This window comes from Ictalurus furcatus, chromosome 24 (assembly GCF_023375685.1).
Source record: "Ictalurus furcatus strain D&B chromosome 24, Billie_1.0, whole genome shotgun sequence".
Taxonomy (NCBI): Eukaryota; Metazoa; Chordata; class Actinopteri; order Siluriformes; family Ictaluridae; genus Ictalurus; species Ictalurus furcatus.
Window position 1 is genome coordinate 13,124,195 of NC_071278.1, and position 17,229 is coordinate 13,141,423.

At 37.2% G+C, this 17,229-nt stretch overlaps 1 protein-coding gene across 1 annotated transcript in view; it reads right to left on the reverse strand.

The window, feature by feature from the left end:
* Nucleotides 1–603: 603 nt before the first annotated feature.
* shisa9b (shisa family member 9b) overlaps nucleotides 604–17,229 on the reverse strand; it is a 46,674-nt gene continuing 30,048 nt past the window's right edge. The window contains exons 3-4 of the mRNA XM_053613120.1: nucleotides 4,170–4,316; nucleotides 604–1,991 (exon numbers count right to left, since the gene is read on the reverse strand). Coding sequence (XP_053469095.1) covers nucleotides 1,597–1,991; nucleotides 4,170–4,316 — 542 coding nt within the window. The 3' untranslated portion in view covers nucleotides 604–1,596. The remainder of the gene's footprint in view (nucleotides 1,992–4,169; nucleotides 4,317–17,229) is intronic.

A 17,229-nucleotide genomic window follows, 5' to 3' on the forward strand; every position in this document is an offset into this window, starting at 1 on the left:
CTTGTGGTATTTAAGATAAGATAATACTTTATTAATCCCCAGATGGAGAAATTTGGGGAACCGCAAGTAAAGATATGTGGGCAATGGTAGCTGATCAGAAGGTTGAGAGTTCAAATCCCAGCACTTCCAAGCTGTCACTGCTGGGCCCTTGAGCAAGGCCCTTAACCCTCATCTGGTAAGTTGTATAAATGAGATAAATGTCACTCTGGATAAGGGCACCTGCCAAATGCCATAACTGTAAATGTAAGATATTTGTTCATCAGGCCAGTTATTCATCTGTCAGAGTGCAAAGAGTGTGCGTGCTACGTTGTCTAAGCAGAGACTCACTGGGTGAAGAAGTTATCACGACAGTCTATGAACAGGCTGAATGCTCAGTCCCTACCGTGATGTGCCATGGTGTGAAAGCATTTATAGCAAACATATCACTGTCACTTTCACTTTGTTGAAGGTCTAGGCATGCATGCATAGGTGCACTATATCTGTAACTAGCATTCTTATTGCTACAGATAAAATAAATAACTCTGTTGTACTTAGTGTTTATGTGAAGTGGCCTATTTATGTTCACATGAGTGATATAAATAGTGAACAACCACAAAACAGGGCTGTAAGAAATTGGACAAGACTAATAATTTTGTGTCTCAGGTCAGGAAAACACAGTCTAATCCATGCATCTGTGTTGAGAATAGTTTTTTTGAGGTGGTAATGCACATGCCTTTTTTTTACCAAATGGGTTTAAAAATACCTCTGCACTGGCCGGTTTCAAATGACACGCACACTTTTTTGCCATTCTACCATCATTCATTCATGATGATCAAAATAGCAACAGTGAGCAAATGTAAGTAAATTTTCTTGTGCCCAACTAAAATGGCAACAGGCTAGCATTAATAAGCAAATTACACTTACATCTGCATGAAAATAGAGCCCTATATATTCATCTTTGTTCTCGACAAAACACTGGAATTGCCTTAAAAAAACAAAAAGCACAACATTTTTAGATGGCAGGTTTGATGGAAAAGCGTAAGCCCCAGGTTTAGAAGATGTATGCTGTATCGATACAGCGTTTTGGTACACATTGGTCTGAGACAATATCAAAATGAACTAGGCAAGATTAAGAAAAATTAACTGTCCAGAATTAGCGAGTTTCTGCCCCAGACACATTGCTGGCCATGTATCCCAGAACTATGCAGCCTTACTGACTTACTGAACAGAGTGCCACTGTTCCCAAAATGCACTACAAATTACTGTAATTGCATTACAATATTATAGTTTGTTAGACAGTTTGTTTGTGTCATAAGCTTATAACAATACTGTTAAATTGCATTATAATGCAGACATTACAGTAACTGAAACAGAGAGAGTACAGATTATAAAATATACTGCTTTTTGCTGCAGAGTGAGTCCTACACCATCCTCTTTCATGCACATTCCTGAAAGAAAAAAGTACAGATCCTACACATGGGGCCCAGGCAGCTTTGTCTGATGCAGCTCTGCCAATGCCAGGCCCTAAGAACAAAAAAGCAACTCTCAGGATTCCTCAAATCTTCCTTTCCCTCTTCCATTACTCTAGGCTCAGGTCAGCTGGCTGTGTCATACCTCTCACACGGTCACCTCAGTCTTGCTGTTGCTGATGAAGTATGGATGGGGAGGCAGGTAATGTTGACTCTGTGAGCTCAGCTCATTGACCTGCTCGAGTAGCGTGTTGTGCTTTTTAGGGCCATATGTGTGGCGACGCCCAAGTGCCTCTGATCCCTCCCGGCTCCTGAGCATACCTGGGGCAGAAATGGTGTTGGAGCCATAGGGCAGTGGGTGTGAGCCCGACACCTTAATGCTCTTGGCCTTGTGTCCATTTTGTTTTTGGCAAGGCAACTTTGGGCTATAAGGGTTGGTTGGCTCTGCCTCAAGTTGCACTGGGTGCAGGGGTAGTGTGCCTTTGGTCGTCAATTCCACCCCATGTCTCCGATTTGTGTAAAAGTTTTCGTTAGCTTTCTCAGCTGAAAACACAAGCAGAAACAAACAATGGGTGTTCAAACTGAGCCAATAAAATCTGCAAAGCTGCCTTATATGCAAAACTGTGAGGTTATTCTGGCCTTTTGGCAAACATGCTGTAGTTTGCTTTTATCCAATGAGGACTTTATTGGAGCCAGCTTTACACACATTAAATTCAGTCCCTCTGAGAAATATATTCGTAACAAGAAGGCTAAGGAAAATATATTATGTACATAGTTACAAGCAGGAGTAGCTATGGGAAAATAATTTCTTAATGTGGCAAGTGGGTCAACATTAGGTTTAACAAGTTTGCAAGGTATCTAAAATGGTCTGAGATTGTAAAATATATTTAATTATTAATTTGACCACAGATTGTTCTAGTTATTTTCATGCATCCATAATTAACATTCATTCATTAATCTTCAATAAGCACTTCATCCTGGTAAAGGTGGATCCGAAATCTGCTCCAGGCACAGTGGGCCTTATGTCGAAGGAAACCAGAGAACCCCACATGAGAAGAATGCAAAACTCCACACAGACAGTAATCCAAGTTCAGGATGAAACAGAGGCCCTTGGAGATTATTTTTATTTTCGGCAATGATAAAGCAATCAAAAATATTTGTAAATTTTATGTGTTAAACCCATATGAATTTTGTTTATCTAAATTTGTTTATACAGTTATGTCAAGCATTTATCTTTGATCATCAGTCTGTAGAGATTTAGTTTTTCTTTCTGGTTTTTTTAAACTCATCCCCAGTGAGTCAGGGTGAGATGCAAGTTTCCCACCTTTCACACACTGGTATCACCTTGAAACTGTCTAAATCTCTAATTGGGATAGCATATATGTGCATGAAGTCTCTATGATATTTTAGACTGCTTAATTAAATATCCTTCAGGTGACCTTTCTAACCCTTACACCCTCTTGAGTCCCTGCTTGCTTGGAACTAACACTTCGCTACAGGCAGAACAGAATGCAAAACAAGCCAGGCAGTAGAGACAGGAAGGTCACCTGGGAGAACAAGGCTCATTCATGTAAATCAATACCCCAAGATTAGCAAATATCAGTTGCAACGAGCATCATGTCTCAGTCAGCGGTGGGCCAAACATTTTAATTCTCTGACTGCTGTCTTTTCTTTGACTTGTTTCCTCAACAATCCATCTGAAAAGGCAGCAATTAATGGATTACCTGGAGGAAAATCTTTGTTGCGATTGAGTGTCTTGGCAAGACTTCCACCATTATGCATTGTTTCGTCTGCCAGCATTTGTCCTCAAATTCAGACAGCTCTCTGCCAACTAAGATATTTTAATGAACTGGAGCTTGATGCAGAATACTTTATTTTGTATTAAATGTTAATCAGGAAAATCATCGTAAAAGTTTTTATTGCCAGTGAATTTCTGATCTATTTTTTTCTCTAATTCCACACAACTTGCTTTTTTTTTCAGACTCGCTTTGCGTTTGAATGAACTAAAAGATTTAGGGCTTCAAGGCTTTTTAAAATCCAACAAGAAAATATGTAAACTAGTTTGCTATGCACACACTACCCTCAAACAAAATACAGAATAAGAGTATTACAATAATAGCATAGCATCTTTCTCTCTTATAAAACTGCAACAAACAATTACTTCTATGATTAAATAAGTTGTTGACTATTTCTTTTGATTATTTCATTATCACTCAGCATAAAAGTGAAATTAGCTGCTACCAGAAATAAATTCCTCTATAGAATAAATAAATTCCTCATTAGTATCACCATGCCTAAATGTTGTGAGTGAAATCCAACTGAGTCTGAATTAGATACTGTTAACATGTTTTTTGTTGTCCATTAAGTAAAAGGCACATCATTATAAAAATCTGATGAATTATTAATTGATAATGTATCGATAATAAAAACTCTGGTGTTGACTCTCAGATCATATTTACTACTTATCTTGGTAATAGAATTTAGGTAACACATTTATCAGAAAATAAATGCAATAGGCAAAAAAAAAAAATTAATAATGGGGCTTAATTAATGGTAAGTTCAATATGCTTTACACTAAGCATGCCATGTCTGACAAAACTCTTGTACTCTGTCCTAAGGCTTTTAACCAGATCCTCAGTTACAGTAAATGCTTGGATTGTATTCTTGCTGGTTCTTTTAGATAGAGCCAAGTATGCAATCTAAGTGTTAGCGCACGCTTACCTACTGCTTTCAACGATGCATATTTGTTGAGCTCCTTGACAGGCTGGGGTTGCTCATAGGTGTGAGAGACCTGTCCCAGTGTGGGGTATGGGGTCATTGCCTGCATTAGGCCTGAACCTGGACCCACATTGTTTATCTGGTTGCTTTCTGAAAAGAAGAGAAGAGAAAGCCAAGGGGATGAGGAACAGGACAAGCTTCTTTATATGAAAATAGAGATTTCTGTGGAAAATATGTATGAAAATAAGCCATAAGAATTTACTAGCTATTTTATACGTTTTGCCCTAACCAGTGGTGTAATCTGTTCTGAAGTAGTGAGTGTAGCTGAATGATCTTTGTTGCACATCATTATGTGTATTACTTGCCATTCTAGCCTTCTGTGATTCAAAAGATTGTCATTGGTATTCTAACTGAATGGGTTGTGCACCACTTAGTACTAGCACTTACTACTACCTCTCGCTTTGTTCTTCCTACCAAAATCTTTCCTTTCTTTATTGTTATTTTGTAGAAATTGTATTACTGTCACCTCTTTGTCACCTGCTTGTCTACATGCCATCTCCAGGAAAGACTAATGTCAAAACTGGTTAATTTTTAAACCATTAGTGAGCTCTTGCTGAGACAGCCTTCAATATCCTTAATAAAGGAATTAAATTGGATTTTTCTTTTTATTTCTATCCGACAATACTTTGATCTGAAGCTTTCAAGGCTTGTCCAGTCGAGGGACACAGCTGCCTTAAGTCACAAAACTATTCAGAAGATATTCTGATCCAGCAGCAGACAGCTGGTCAATTGAAGGGTGCACAGCAGCGTGGCAAATTAACTACTGGAAACCAGCCAGATGTTGTGACCATTATTTCTAACTGCCCTGCTGAGTATATGTGTGACCCCATATACTGCAGTAAGGATTAGAGAACTACAAAACATGTATATTTCTATTTTCATAGTGTTGTGAATTAAACACTGCTGTCCACTCTTTGTATTGTGTAATAGGTGTGTTTATTGAAGTCTACTGTCTTTGTTACTTTCTCATCTCTTGTGTTAGACTAATTTTTCCCAATGTCTTGTGATTAGCTCTTGTGAGAATCATGTGTTGTGGTCTGACTTTGTCCCTTGTGTGTTTTCTCACCAAAAACAAAGCTGTCACACTAATCAGAGACAATTCTCTACCACACCACCAGAGGCCCCCCTCCTCCAAATTCTAAGCCTCTTGTGTCTCATGTGTCAGTCATTTCCTGTTCATGGACTATACAAAGCTCACTAGATCGTTCATTATCATTTATTGCAACGCCTTGCTGATATTCTCAATTTTGTACATTCTGAGCAGTTTATCTGTATATGACTTGCCGTGTTTTTGACTCTTACCTGTGTATCCAAAAATTTTCCCTGTTGGATATTCGTACATTGTGGATTTTGTGTATGACCTTGGACTATGAATTTAGATTGTGGACATACATGGATCCTCACACATCTCACATGTCCTGTACATTACACAATCCTTTTGGCAAAAAGCAATTATATTTATATATTAATTTTTACTTATTTTCAAGAAGGGTGTCAATAAATCTTATTTTGATACACAAGACATTTTTTCTCAGTTGTCACATTAAAAAATACAAGCTAATAACAGCCCAATTTTTGCAGTGATGTATTTTTTTAACCCAGCTTCGATGTCTACAGCTATTGTGCATATAAAAACGTACTCCATGTATTCAGATTCATTTTCCCCCCTTATTTTGTTATGTTACAGCTTTACACTGAAGTAGAGTCAGTATTTTTTTCATTGTCAATCTAAAAAAAATCCTTGCATAATGAAAACCAGAAACAAGTTTCCACATTGGTTTTTCCATCCATCCATTTTCTGTACCGCTTATTCTACACAGAATTGTGGGGAGCCTGTAGCCTATCCCAAGGGACTTGGGGCACAAGGTGGGGGACATCCTGCATGTTCTCCCTGTGCTCAAGAGTCTCCTACAGGTACTCCGGCTTCCTCCCCCAGTCCAAAGACATGCGTTGTAGGCCGATTGGCATCTCAAAATTGTCCGTAGTGTGTGCGACTGTACACTGTGATGGGCTGGGACCCCATCTAGGGTGTGCCCCGGGTTCTCTGGGACAGGCCCCGGGCTCCCCCATGGCTCTGTGTAGGAAAAGTGGTATCGAAAATGGATGGATGGAATATCACATTTACACAAGTACTTGGACTCTTTACTATATACTTTGTTGAAGGCCCTTGGCAACAACTACATTTTAAATTCTTCTTGAGTATTATACTACAGTACAAGCACATTGGGGTTTTAGGATCTTCTCCCATTTATAGACTAGTCTCAAAGCCATTCCTGCACTGACTTGGTTGTGTGTTTTAGCTCATGTTGAAAGGTGTAACTTCACCCCAATTTGAGGCCCTGGGCTCTTGAGCTGGTTTTTCTCAACAATGTTTTCTCAACAATCTCTTTAATGTGTTCCAGACATGTTTTCTTCAGCGCAGAAATGACATTTTTACGTTTAAATCCTTATCTGTAAATGTTAGAAATTCATGCCAGTATTTCCATTGTACATAAAGGCTCGTCCTGACAGCAAGTGAGTCTCCATTAAACCTAAACGAGTCCACACATGCGCGTCAATCAAACAGTGCAGAATAAAAAGGAAGCACAATAACTCTGACTAAAATATTCATTTTGATCAAATATGTTGTTTGATGCTATATTTAGCGATATTTAGAAACAAAAGTAACTGTGTTTTTATGAGAGCAGTAACTTTAATGGGGTTATAACAGGTCATTGTATATAAATGTAAGAAGTATCATATATTTACAGAATAAAGAAACATGTTACTGTGATGAGTGAATGTATGTTACTGCAGAACATTCAACCATTCTTCTCCTTTACCACTGGTGGACCGACTAAAACCCTTACACGTATTGGCTGCCCCCATTAGTTCCGAAAGAGTTGCAACCGCGGTGCTTCATTATCAACGGTACAAACGCTACTACAGAAAAACAAGTACCGTCAAGTTTTAAGAATATTGGTACCGACTTGTATCGGTTCTCTTGACATCCCTAATATATACACGTACATTATATATATATATATATATATATATATATATATATATATATATATATATATATATATATATAAAAAATATACACGTACACATACACACACACATATATATATATATATATATATACACACACACACACACATATATATATATATTATATATATATATATAATATATACATATACACACAAATATATACATACATACATACATACATACATATCCCCAGTAGTTTCCAGTAGTTAATTTGCCATGCTGCTGTGAACCCTTCAATTGACCAGCTGTCTGCAGAATATCTTCTGAATAGTTTTGAATCCCTCGACTGGACAAGCCTTGAAAGCTTCAGATCAAAGTATTGTCGGATAGAAATAAAAAGAAAAATCCAATTTAATTCCTTTATTAAGGATATTGAAGGCTGTCTCATCAAGAGCTCACTAATGGTTTAAAAATTAACCAGTTTTGACATTAGCCTTTCCTGGAGATGGCATGTAGACAAGAAATCCACAAATATAAAGAATTCATAACATTAAAGCCCATAAATAAACTTATGTGCAATGCAGTGGAATGACACAGGAAAAAAGTATTGAATATGCTAAGAAAAAGCAGTTCTCCAAGACAAGGTAAAGCAAGGAACCAGCTGAAATCCATAAGTATTTATACCCCTATCTGTGCAAATTAATATGAGCTGGGTTAGTAAATTGATGGTCTATAAAAAGGTTTTTCGTTACCAAGGTGTCACACAAGAAACATCTCATGATGGGTAAAAGCAAAGAGCTCTCCCAAGACCTTCGCAACCTTATTGTTGTAAAACATATTGATGGAATCGGCTACAGACGTATTTCAAAACTTCTGAATCCCTCAGTAAGCACCATTGGGGCCATTATCCGCAAGTCGAAACAACATCACTATCATCTACTGGCCACACACAGGAGCTCCTCACAAGATTTCTGACCAGGGAGTCTGAAGAATAGTCAGAAGTGTAGCCCAAGAGCCAAGGACCACTCAGAAAGAGCTCCAGAAACACTTGGAGGCAGCAGGTGCCATCGTCACAGAGAAACCAATAGGTAATGCACTCCACTGCTCATGCTCACCCCGCAAGCTTTAAAGTTTATAGTTTAAAGTTTGCTACAACTCATTTGGAGAAGCCTATGAAATACTGGGAGAGTGTGGTCTGGTCAGACGAGAACAAAATTTAACTTTTTGGCTGTCATACTACACACAATGTTTGGAGAAGAAATGGCACTGCACATCACCCTTAAAACACTATACCAACAGTGAAGTTTGAAGATGGAAGGTGTGGGGCTGTTTTTCATCTCATGGTACTGGCATACTTCATATACTTGAAGGAACGATGAATGGAGTCCTTTACTGGGAGATTCTTGAGAAGAATCTGCTGCCATCCTCCAGGATGATGAAGATGAGACGTGGGTGGACCTTCCAGCAGGACAACAATCCAAAGCGTAGCAAAGGAAACTCTCAATTGGTTTCAGAGAAAAAAATCAAGGTGTTAGAATGGCCCAGTCAATCACCTGAATCCAATTGAACAAGATTTAAAGACAATGTGTTTAGAAGAATGGGCCAAAATCACACCTGAATACTGCGGCCGATTAATTTCTTCATACAGGAAGCATCTTGAAGCTGTCATTACAAACAAAGGCTTCTCCACTAAGTATTAAATAAATTTCAGTTAGCGTGTTCAATACTTTTTTCCTGTGTCACTCCACTTTATTACACATAACTTTATTTATGGAGTTTATTGTTTGGAATTTTTGTATGTATGGATTTCCTGAGTTAATACCAAAGTCTGGTGAAAATTTCATGTGAATAGCCTCATTGGAAATATATTTACTGAAAAAAATGTTGCCGCGTTCGATACTTATTTCCCCTACTGTGTATGTCAGTGATCATGCAAGTAAACATCGGTATGAAAGAAGATTATTCTGTCAAGATATGTTTGTACACTGTAGTAAATTGTGGAAAAGGCAGATGATCACACAATTCGACTGGATCAATTCTCCTCTCTCTCTCTTTCTCCCTCTCTCACCCTGTTCACGGTCACCTAGTTTATTTTCAGTTTTGCTTGGGATGTTCTCCAATACAATATTGCCATGAGCCTTTACTCAACCATGAAACTTAAGTGAAGTATCAGAATAGCACTGCTGTGGTGTGTCTTGACTTCCGTTTAGTGCACATTGCTGAATCTGGTTTGAAACCAAACTGGTCCTGTCTGTGTATCACCTGTTTGTAAATCATCACTTGACGTGGTTAGTCACTGGGCAAATGGCCGACAAAGCTGTTCAGATTTGAGTATAAATTATTTATCAGGTGACAAAATCGAGTGTCAGTCTGACAGAAATTGCTGTAATTTGTGACCGGCTCTTCAACAGAACAGGCATTCGTCCTGTTGAGAGGACATGTCAGCTATCACCAAAATGTCACCCAGGCTTCTTTTTCCCATCATTCTCCCCTGGCACACTCTTTGATTGGATTTTAAGCCATTTTTGCAGACAGCAACATAATGAATATGCCAGCATTAGTTACACATGCTTCCTGGCCTATGGTTCTGCATCCTGCAGACAGCACATTTTGCACAGCCACTAAGCCCTATTACAGTCAGCTGTCAAGACCAGGAGTCAGTATTTCACAAAACAAGTCCATAGCATCATTACTGAGTGTGGAACCATGTATCTCTGATTCTTCTTGTTGTAAATAAAGCATGTTGAATTACACTAGAAAACATCTAACAGATAAAACATATCAGGAAGTCCCAACTAAATAGTTAGCAGTTACACATGCCATTAAACAGTTGCTAACAGCTCTGACAGAAGGAGTCAAACTTTCAATTACATTATCGGACAAATACTTACACTATAGGAACTAAGCTACAGCTAAACAATAAGTAAAGGTGAACACAGTTTATCAGAAGGCATGCAAGCGCCCAAGCCCCTGTTTTCCAATGTGGGCACCCGACAGAGTTCTCTCTCTCTCTCTCTCTCTCTCTCTCTCTCTCTCTCTCTCTCTCTCTGAAATAAGGACTGTCATTCATGCTGCATCCACGCCAACCTATTATGGAAATCATGAATTTAGACAATGTGAAAACATTCACCACTGAAACATCCACATTAATAACAGACCCAGTGGTACTATTACTATCATCAAACACAATGCCATTAGGCACAATGCAACCATAGGAACGTGCAAATGCATTTTTGAAAAACAGACATTCTGTGTTCTGACAGAAATGATTGATTGGTAAGAAAGTACATATCCAGATGCGACAGCTTCTGCCACGGTGTCAGAGCAGTGAAACCCTGGTGACAACATGTAGAGATGTGATATAGCCTTCAAATAATATCCCGGTATTTAGGGTATTTTTGTGATAACAATATTCTGCAAAGTGAAAAGTGATTTGAAAATATTTGAAAACGCAAAACAGAGCGTTGATTATGTAGTGCAGCCAATCGTAACAAGTATAGCTTTAGTAATTTCATTCCACTGGTTGATTTTCTGGTCATATGGTGTGCAAGTTGCAATTTCTCCATGATTGTAAAAGGAGCCCCGACCAAGTATTGAGTGAATAAATTAACATACTTTTCAGAAGGTTGAAATTTCTGTATTATAAATTCTTTATTCTAATATTTTGATACACTAGATTTTTGATTTCCATGATCTGTAAGCTGTAATCATCGAGATTAAAACAAAAAAGGCTTGAAATATTTCACTTTGTGTGTAATGAATCTAGAATATATGAAAGTTCCACTTTTTGAATTAACTTTTCCATGATATAAAATTTTTTGAGATGCACCTGTATAATGGTAGAGGTGGTAAGTTGTTCTCAAGGTCAGAGGACATCCTAGGCTTTCTAGTGATATGTCATGTTATAGGCTGGGATGCTAGGAACAATTTACACTGCATCCAAAATGGCCGGCATAGGAACGAGCACATTTTATGGAAAGAAGAAAGATAACTAAAATATTGTATTTTTTATTGTTTTTTTTACCATGATTATCACATATATTCTTGTTTATTAAAGTGTCAGGAATACGAAATTTAGTTCTGAGCAAATATATGAGCAAAGAAGGCTGTGAAAACTTGTCTTTATTGTTTAACCTTTTAATCATTTGTTTAAAAAATAAAAAAAAAATACTCTTCTCTCAAGAATATCAAACATTTGAAAAAAAAAAACCCACAGGTTTATCAAAAACCTATTAAATATAGGTGTGCGACAATTATTGGCACCCCTATGAATATAAGAAAAATATATTTGAAGTATTTTCCCCTAGTTTTCATTTTTTTTAGTACACCTGGGTGACACAGAACAGGAAATTGTTCAACCATGATTTCCTGTTTCACAGGGGTATAAATATGAGGTAACACTTAGGCCAAATTCCCTTAGTCATTTATAACAACGGGTTAGACCAAGGAATATAGCTGTGATGTGCAGCAAAAGGTTGTTGAGCTTAACAAAATTGGAAGTGGCTATAAGAAAATAGCACAAGCATTGAAAATGCCCATTTCCACCATCAGGGCAATAATTAAGAAGTTCCAGTCAACTGGAAATGTTATGAATCAACCTGGAATTGTGTATAGTACAACTTGGAATTGTGTAAAATGTGTCTATATTGTCTATATATTCTCCAAGGATCACACCTGGAGAATTGCAGAAGTTAGTTGGGTCTTGGGGTCAGAAACTCTCCAAAACTACAATCCGAAATCACCTACATCACCACAAGTTGTTTGGAAGGGTTTCAAGGAAAAAGCCTCTACTCTCATCCAAAAACAAACTCCAGCATCTTCAGTTTGCCAGACACTACTGGAACTTCAAATGGGATCGGGTTCTATGGTCAGATGAAACTAAAATAGAGCTTTTTGGTAATAAACACCAGAGGTGGTTTTGGCGCACACAGAGAGGTAGCCATATCTTCACAAAATTCTTTTTTAGGCCTGATGGTTTTACATTTTAGTAAACCAAACAGAACCAAACAGACTCAAACCAAACAGAAAAAAACAGTAAGCGCCATTAAGTTCTGCCCATTTTGCCATTTTTCTAAACTGCACATGCAATCAGGCAGTTTTATTTGTACAACAGCCACATTACCTGTATAATTCATACTACACCAGCATAATATTCATTATGATTTGTTTGCTCAGCTTCTGAAGGGTACTACAATGCCAAATCTTGTGCCAATCAGGGAAAGGAACATCTACTGTTATGTTAAAACTGAAATATCTCTTGTTCAAAGAGAAAAATGCTCATGCTGTCAAAAACACAAATTGCACATGCAAGCAGTAATTTGATTAACATTCATCAGTCACTTTGATAGGAACATTATCCAACCAGCCAATCATGGGGCAGCAGCACAAAGCAAAACATGCAGATACAGGTCAAGAGCTTCAGTTAATGTGAACCCATAAATTTCCAACTGTTTATTCCCCACTAGGGAAGGCTTATACTGTTTAAGAAGAAAAAGCTATAGTTACATGACTTATAGGGGAGTGCCAGGCTTACAGAGAAGTGCCAGACCACATCACACGAGTTCTCTAGCATGTGCATAAAAGTCTATATGCTATTGATTGACAGGATTTTCACCGTATCCATAAAACACAGGAATCAAGCCATCACTGAAAAAAATAAAGCACAATTTTTGCTTTTTATTGTGTGTTCTGAATGAACAGAGTTAGAATGATTCAGACAATTGTTATTTTAGATCTGTACTGGTGCTTTTGTGCAAGAACAGCTCTGCCCTTCTAATTGGTTTCAAGATCCCAAAATACTGCTTTGCATTTTTCATGAGCTCTTGATGGGTGTCTGTATCTCTGGTTTCGGCTCACTTAGGACTGGTCTCAATTGCTTCAGACAACCTTTGTGACCTTAGCTGCTACAGTCAAGTTGTCATTTCTTTTTTCATTTAGTTCCTTCAAAAAATAAAAAAAATATATAAATAGAGCTGCAACAACTAATTGATAAAATCGATAATAATCGATGATGAAAAACATGATCAACGAATCTCATTATCGATTAGTTGGTCTGCAGGCGGCATGGGGTACGTTTGCTCACTATGTTACTTCTGTTCCAAAAACACGCTTCGGAAAGTAAATACTAAAGTTTTGTTCCAATTGAAGTACTATTCACTTACACTATACACTGTGTACTCCACCGTCTAGGCTATGGATTTTAGAAAGGTAATATCATCTCCATTATATCATTAGTGTTTTTTTTTTTTTTTTACTAACCGGAAGTAGAAGCTGCTTCCTACTCGATGGGGCATGACATCATATGCACGTAATGCGACGCCGCTAGCTTTAGCCTAATACCCAGAGTCACCGACAACGACTTTCTACAGTTCACTGTTTGTCACCGTTACCTTTTATTCCCAACATGACCTCAGTCACCATCAGACGGAGGCGAAATCGTCACGTGACTGAGGAAAAAAGTCCTCTAAGGCAGGGGCGCATTTTATATTAAACATCGCGGAGATCAAACTCTGATGCACGAGCACAAACTCGTGTTTATATCCAAAATGCTCCACTGTGTGTAAGGGGCAGGGGAAACTGGTGCAAGATGCTTAAAAGGTTTAGTTTAATTCCAGTTTATTGTCATTATATGTTGTATTTGCACGCTTGCAGTGCAACTTCTGTAGTTTATTATACCGGAAGTGATGCGTTAGTAACGAGGCCATGTTGCTCCTCACGTGCGGTGATACACAGTGGGAGCGCGAGTAAGATCTGTAATGTCTAATTAAAGCATTATGAACATAAGTAAACAGAAGAAAACAATATTCCTAAAGGCAGTGAGTAGCAGAAGCCACAAGGTGCAGTGAAAGGGAGTTTTTATTATTAATTCAGGACTGTAGTTTAATTCTGCACCTTTTGTGCATCCATAAAAAATAATTCATAAATACTTTCATATAATAAAAACTAAAAATTTTATATTATATTTATTTATTTATTTATTTTAGCAAGCTAAATAAATAACAGAAATTATTTATTAAATATTAATAAACATTATTTATAAATAAATTATATGTGTGTACATATTTATTTTATTTATTTTAGTTTATATTATATTTATATACAAGTAGTTATGCATTATTTTTATGAATGCACTAAAAGCACAGAATTAAACTACAGTCCTAAATTAATAATATATATTCTGGTGTGTGTGTGTGTGTGTTGGGTTATTTTCTGTTTTGGACAAACAGTTGTGTAAAGTTTTAGTCTGAAGTTTATATTTGTAACACTCAGTTTGTGGATTTTATTTTAAATAAACAAAAAAAGGGCACTGAAAGTTTGCCCCGCCCCCCATCCGATTAATCGAAAAAATAATCGGCCAACTAATCAGTTATGAAAATAATTGTTAGTTGCAGCCCTAAATAAAAATTTTTTAAAAACACTGCATTTTAGGCCTAAAGGTGGTTGAATATTTTAAATCACCTTTGATTGCATGCCCTGATAGTTCTTTGATTTCTTTGGTAATTTGATATTTTAAATGTACCCTTGCTTTAGCCTACAATAAAACAGTATCAAACATGCAAAAGGTGAACTGACAACACCACAACCTACGTAAGGGGTGTGTTACGATGCCCAAATAACTATTAGAGGATATCAATTTCCCACCGATTGACGTCTAATCAAAAACATTCCCAGAAATATAAAAATACTCCACAGTTATACCACAGAAATTTGCCAAGGACTGCATTTTTAAAAGACAGAAATATAGAAAATTGCAAAATAAAAAATGAAAATGAGCTGCTTTCTAGCAGTCCCTGTGAATGATTATAGAAAATGATTGTCAGATCCATGCAGGGCACGAACTCCACTTCCCAGACCACACTGCAGCCTACTAAGATGGCCGCTCCAAACTACACTTCCCAGAAACCATGTCAGCTAAGCTGCTCCCAATCACTGGACTTCTAATCACACACACCTGTTTCCAATCACACGCTGAAGCACATACTATAAAAGAGACTCTAACTCACTCTATCACTGCAAAGTAAACATTCAGTTTTTGCCTGCGATTGTTGGCTGGCTGTTTTGTCTAGACTACTCTGTTTGCTCATCACCTGATCCACACCTGTGTTTTGACCTTGTTCTTGCCTGACAATTTGGATTTCTCTGCATTGCTTAACTGTATTTGCATCCATCTATACTCACCTTTTGAGACAATGATAATGTGTTAGAACAAGCCCTGAAATTATGAGATGACAATTCACTGTCGATTATGAAAAATTATATTTGACACATCCTTTAATGATGCCGGTTAAGTTTAGCCTGATTAATTCTTGCATGTTAAGATTAACAAGGTCAATGTGACTTAATACAATTTAGATAAAAAAAAAAGTAGTTCCATTTAAGTCCAAACATTCCAAGAATGCTGTTCTTTTATTTAAAATACATTAAATAAATGTATTTTAATTATATGTTATTAAAACAGGGTATGGTTATTGTAACAGGAAATAATCATTAAATATCAGTAGAAGTTATTTGTTAAAAAAAAAAAATTGACATTTTTGCTTTGCATTATATTATTGGGGGGAAAAATTTACAAAAATGGCAAATTATATGTTACAGCCCTTCTCATTTACAATCCACATTTAAGACAAGTAATTGATTTTTTTGTATTAATTCAGATAAAAATTTACTATTAAAATAATATTTTTTGCAGACCTAAATTTAGAATAAATGCATTCATATAAATTTATCATTTCAAGTGCAGCCGAAGATACTGTCAGAGCTGCTGTTATAGAAAGTTAATCAACACCTTCCAACCAGTAAGATTTGACAATTCAACAATGCTGTGGTATAATATGGCATATTGCAAGTAAAGTGCTGTGAAAAAGTATTTGATTTCTTCTGTTTTTGTGTATATATCTCATACTAAGTAGTTTTAGATCATCAAACAAAGCACAACATAAAATAAAGGCAACCTGAGTAAACACACAATACGGTTTTTATTAAATTTTATCCAATACCGATCACCAGTGTGAAAAACTAATTGCAAAGTTAAACTTAAAGTCTGGTTGTGCCACCTTTAGCAGCAATAACTGCAACCAAACAATTCCGAAATCAGACTTTCACTTACTTCTAGGTGTAGATCCTACTCCTATGCTTTGGATCATTGTCTTGCGGCATAATCCAGTTGTGCTTGAGTTTCAACTTGCGAAATGAAGACTGGATATTCTTTTGGATATTCTTGGATATTCTAGGATTTTCTGGTAGAGAGCAGAATTCATGTTTCCCTCAATTATTGCAAGTTGCCCAGGCCTTGAAGCAGCAAAGCATCCCCACACCATCACATTTCCACCACCATGCTTGACCGTAGGTTTGATGATCTCTTTGTGGAATTCGGTGTTTGGTTTACGCCAGATGTAACAGGACCCCGGTCTTCCAAACAGTTCCACTTTCGACAATGTACAGAACATTCTCCCAAAAGGATTGAGGATCATCAAGGTGTGTTATGCCAAAATTCAGACACGCCATAATGTTCTTCTGGGTTAGCAGTGGTTTTCACCTCGCCACGCTTCCATGGCATCCCCATACCATTTTTCCCCAGTGTCTTTCTGATAGTGGAGTCATGAACAGCCTGTAGGTCCTCTGATGCTGTCCTTAGCTCTTTTATGACTTCCTGGATGAGTATTTGCTGTGCTCTTGGAGGAATTTTGGAAGGTCGGCCACTTCTGGGAAGGTTCACTACAGTGCCAAGTTTTCCATTTGGAGATAATGGCTCTCACTGTGGTTCTCTGGAGTCCCAGAGCTTTTGAAATAGCTTTTTAACCATTCCCAGACATGAATTTCAATCACCTTCTTCCTCATCATTTCTGGAATTTCTTTCAATTTCAGCATAGTGTGTTACTAGGTAAGACCTTTTAACCAGCTTCATGTTGTTTAAAAAGTTCTATTTAAGTGTTGATTTGATTGAACAGGGTTTGCAGTAATCAGGCCTGGTTGTGTCTAGTCCAGCTGAACCTCATTATGAATGCAGTTTCATAGATTTGGAGAATTA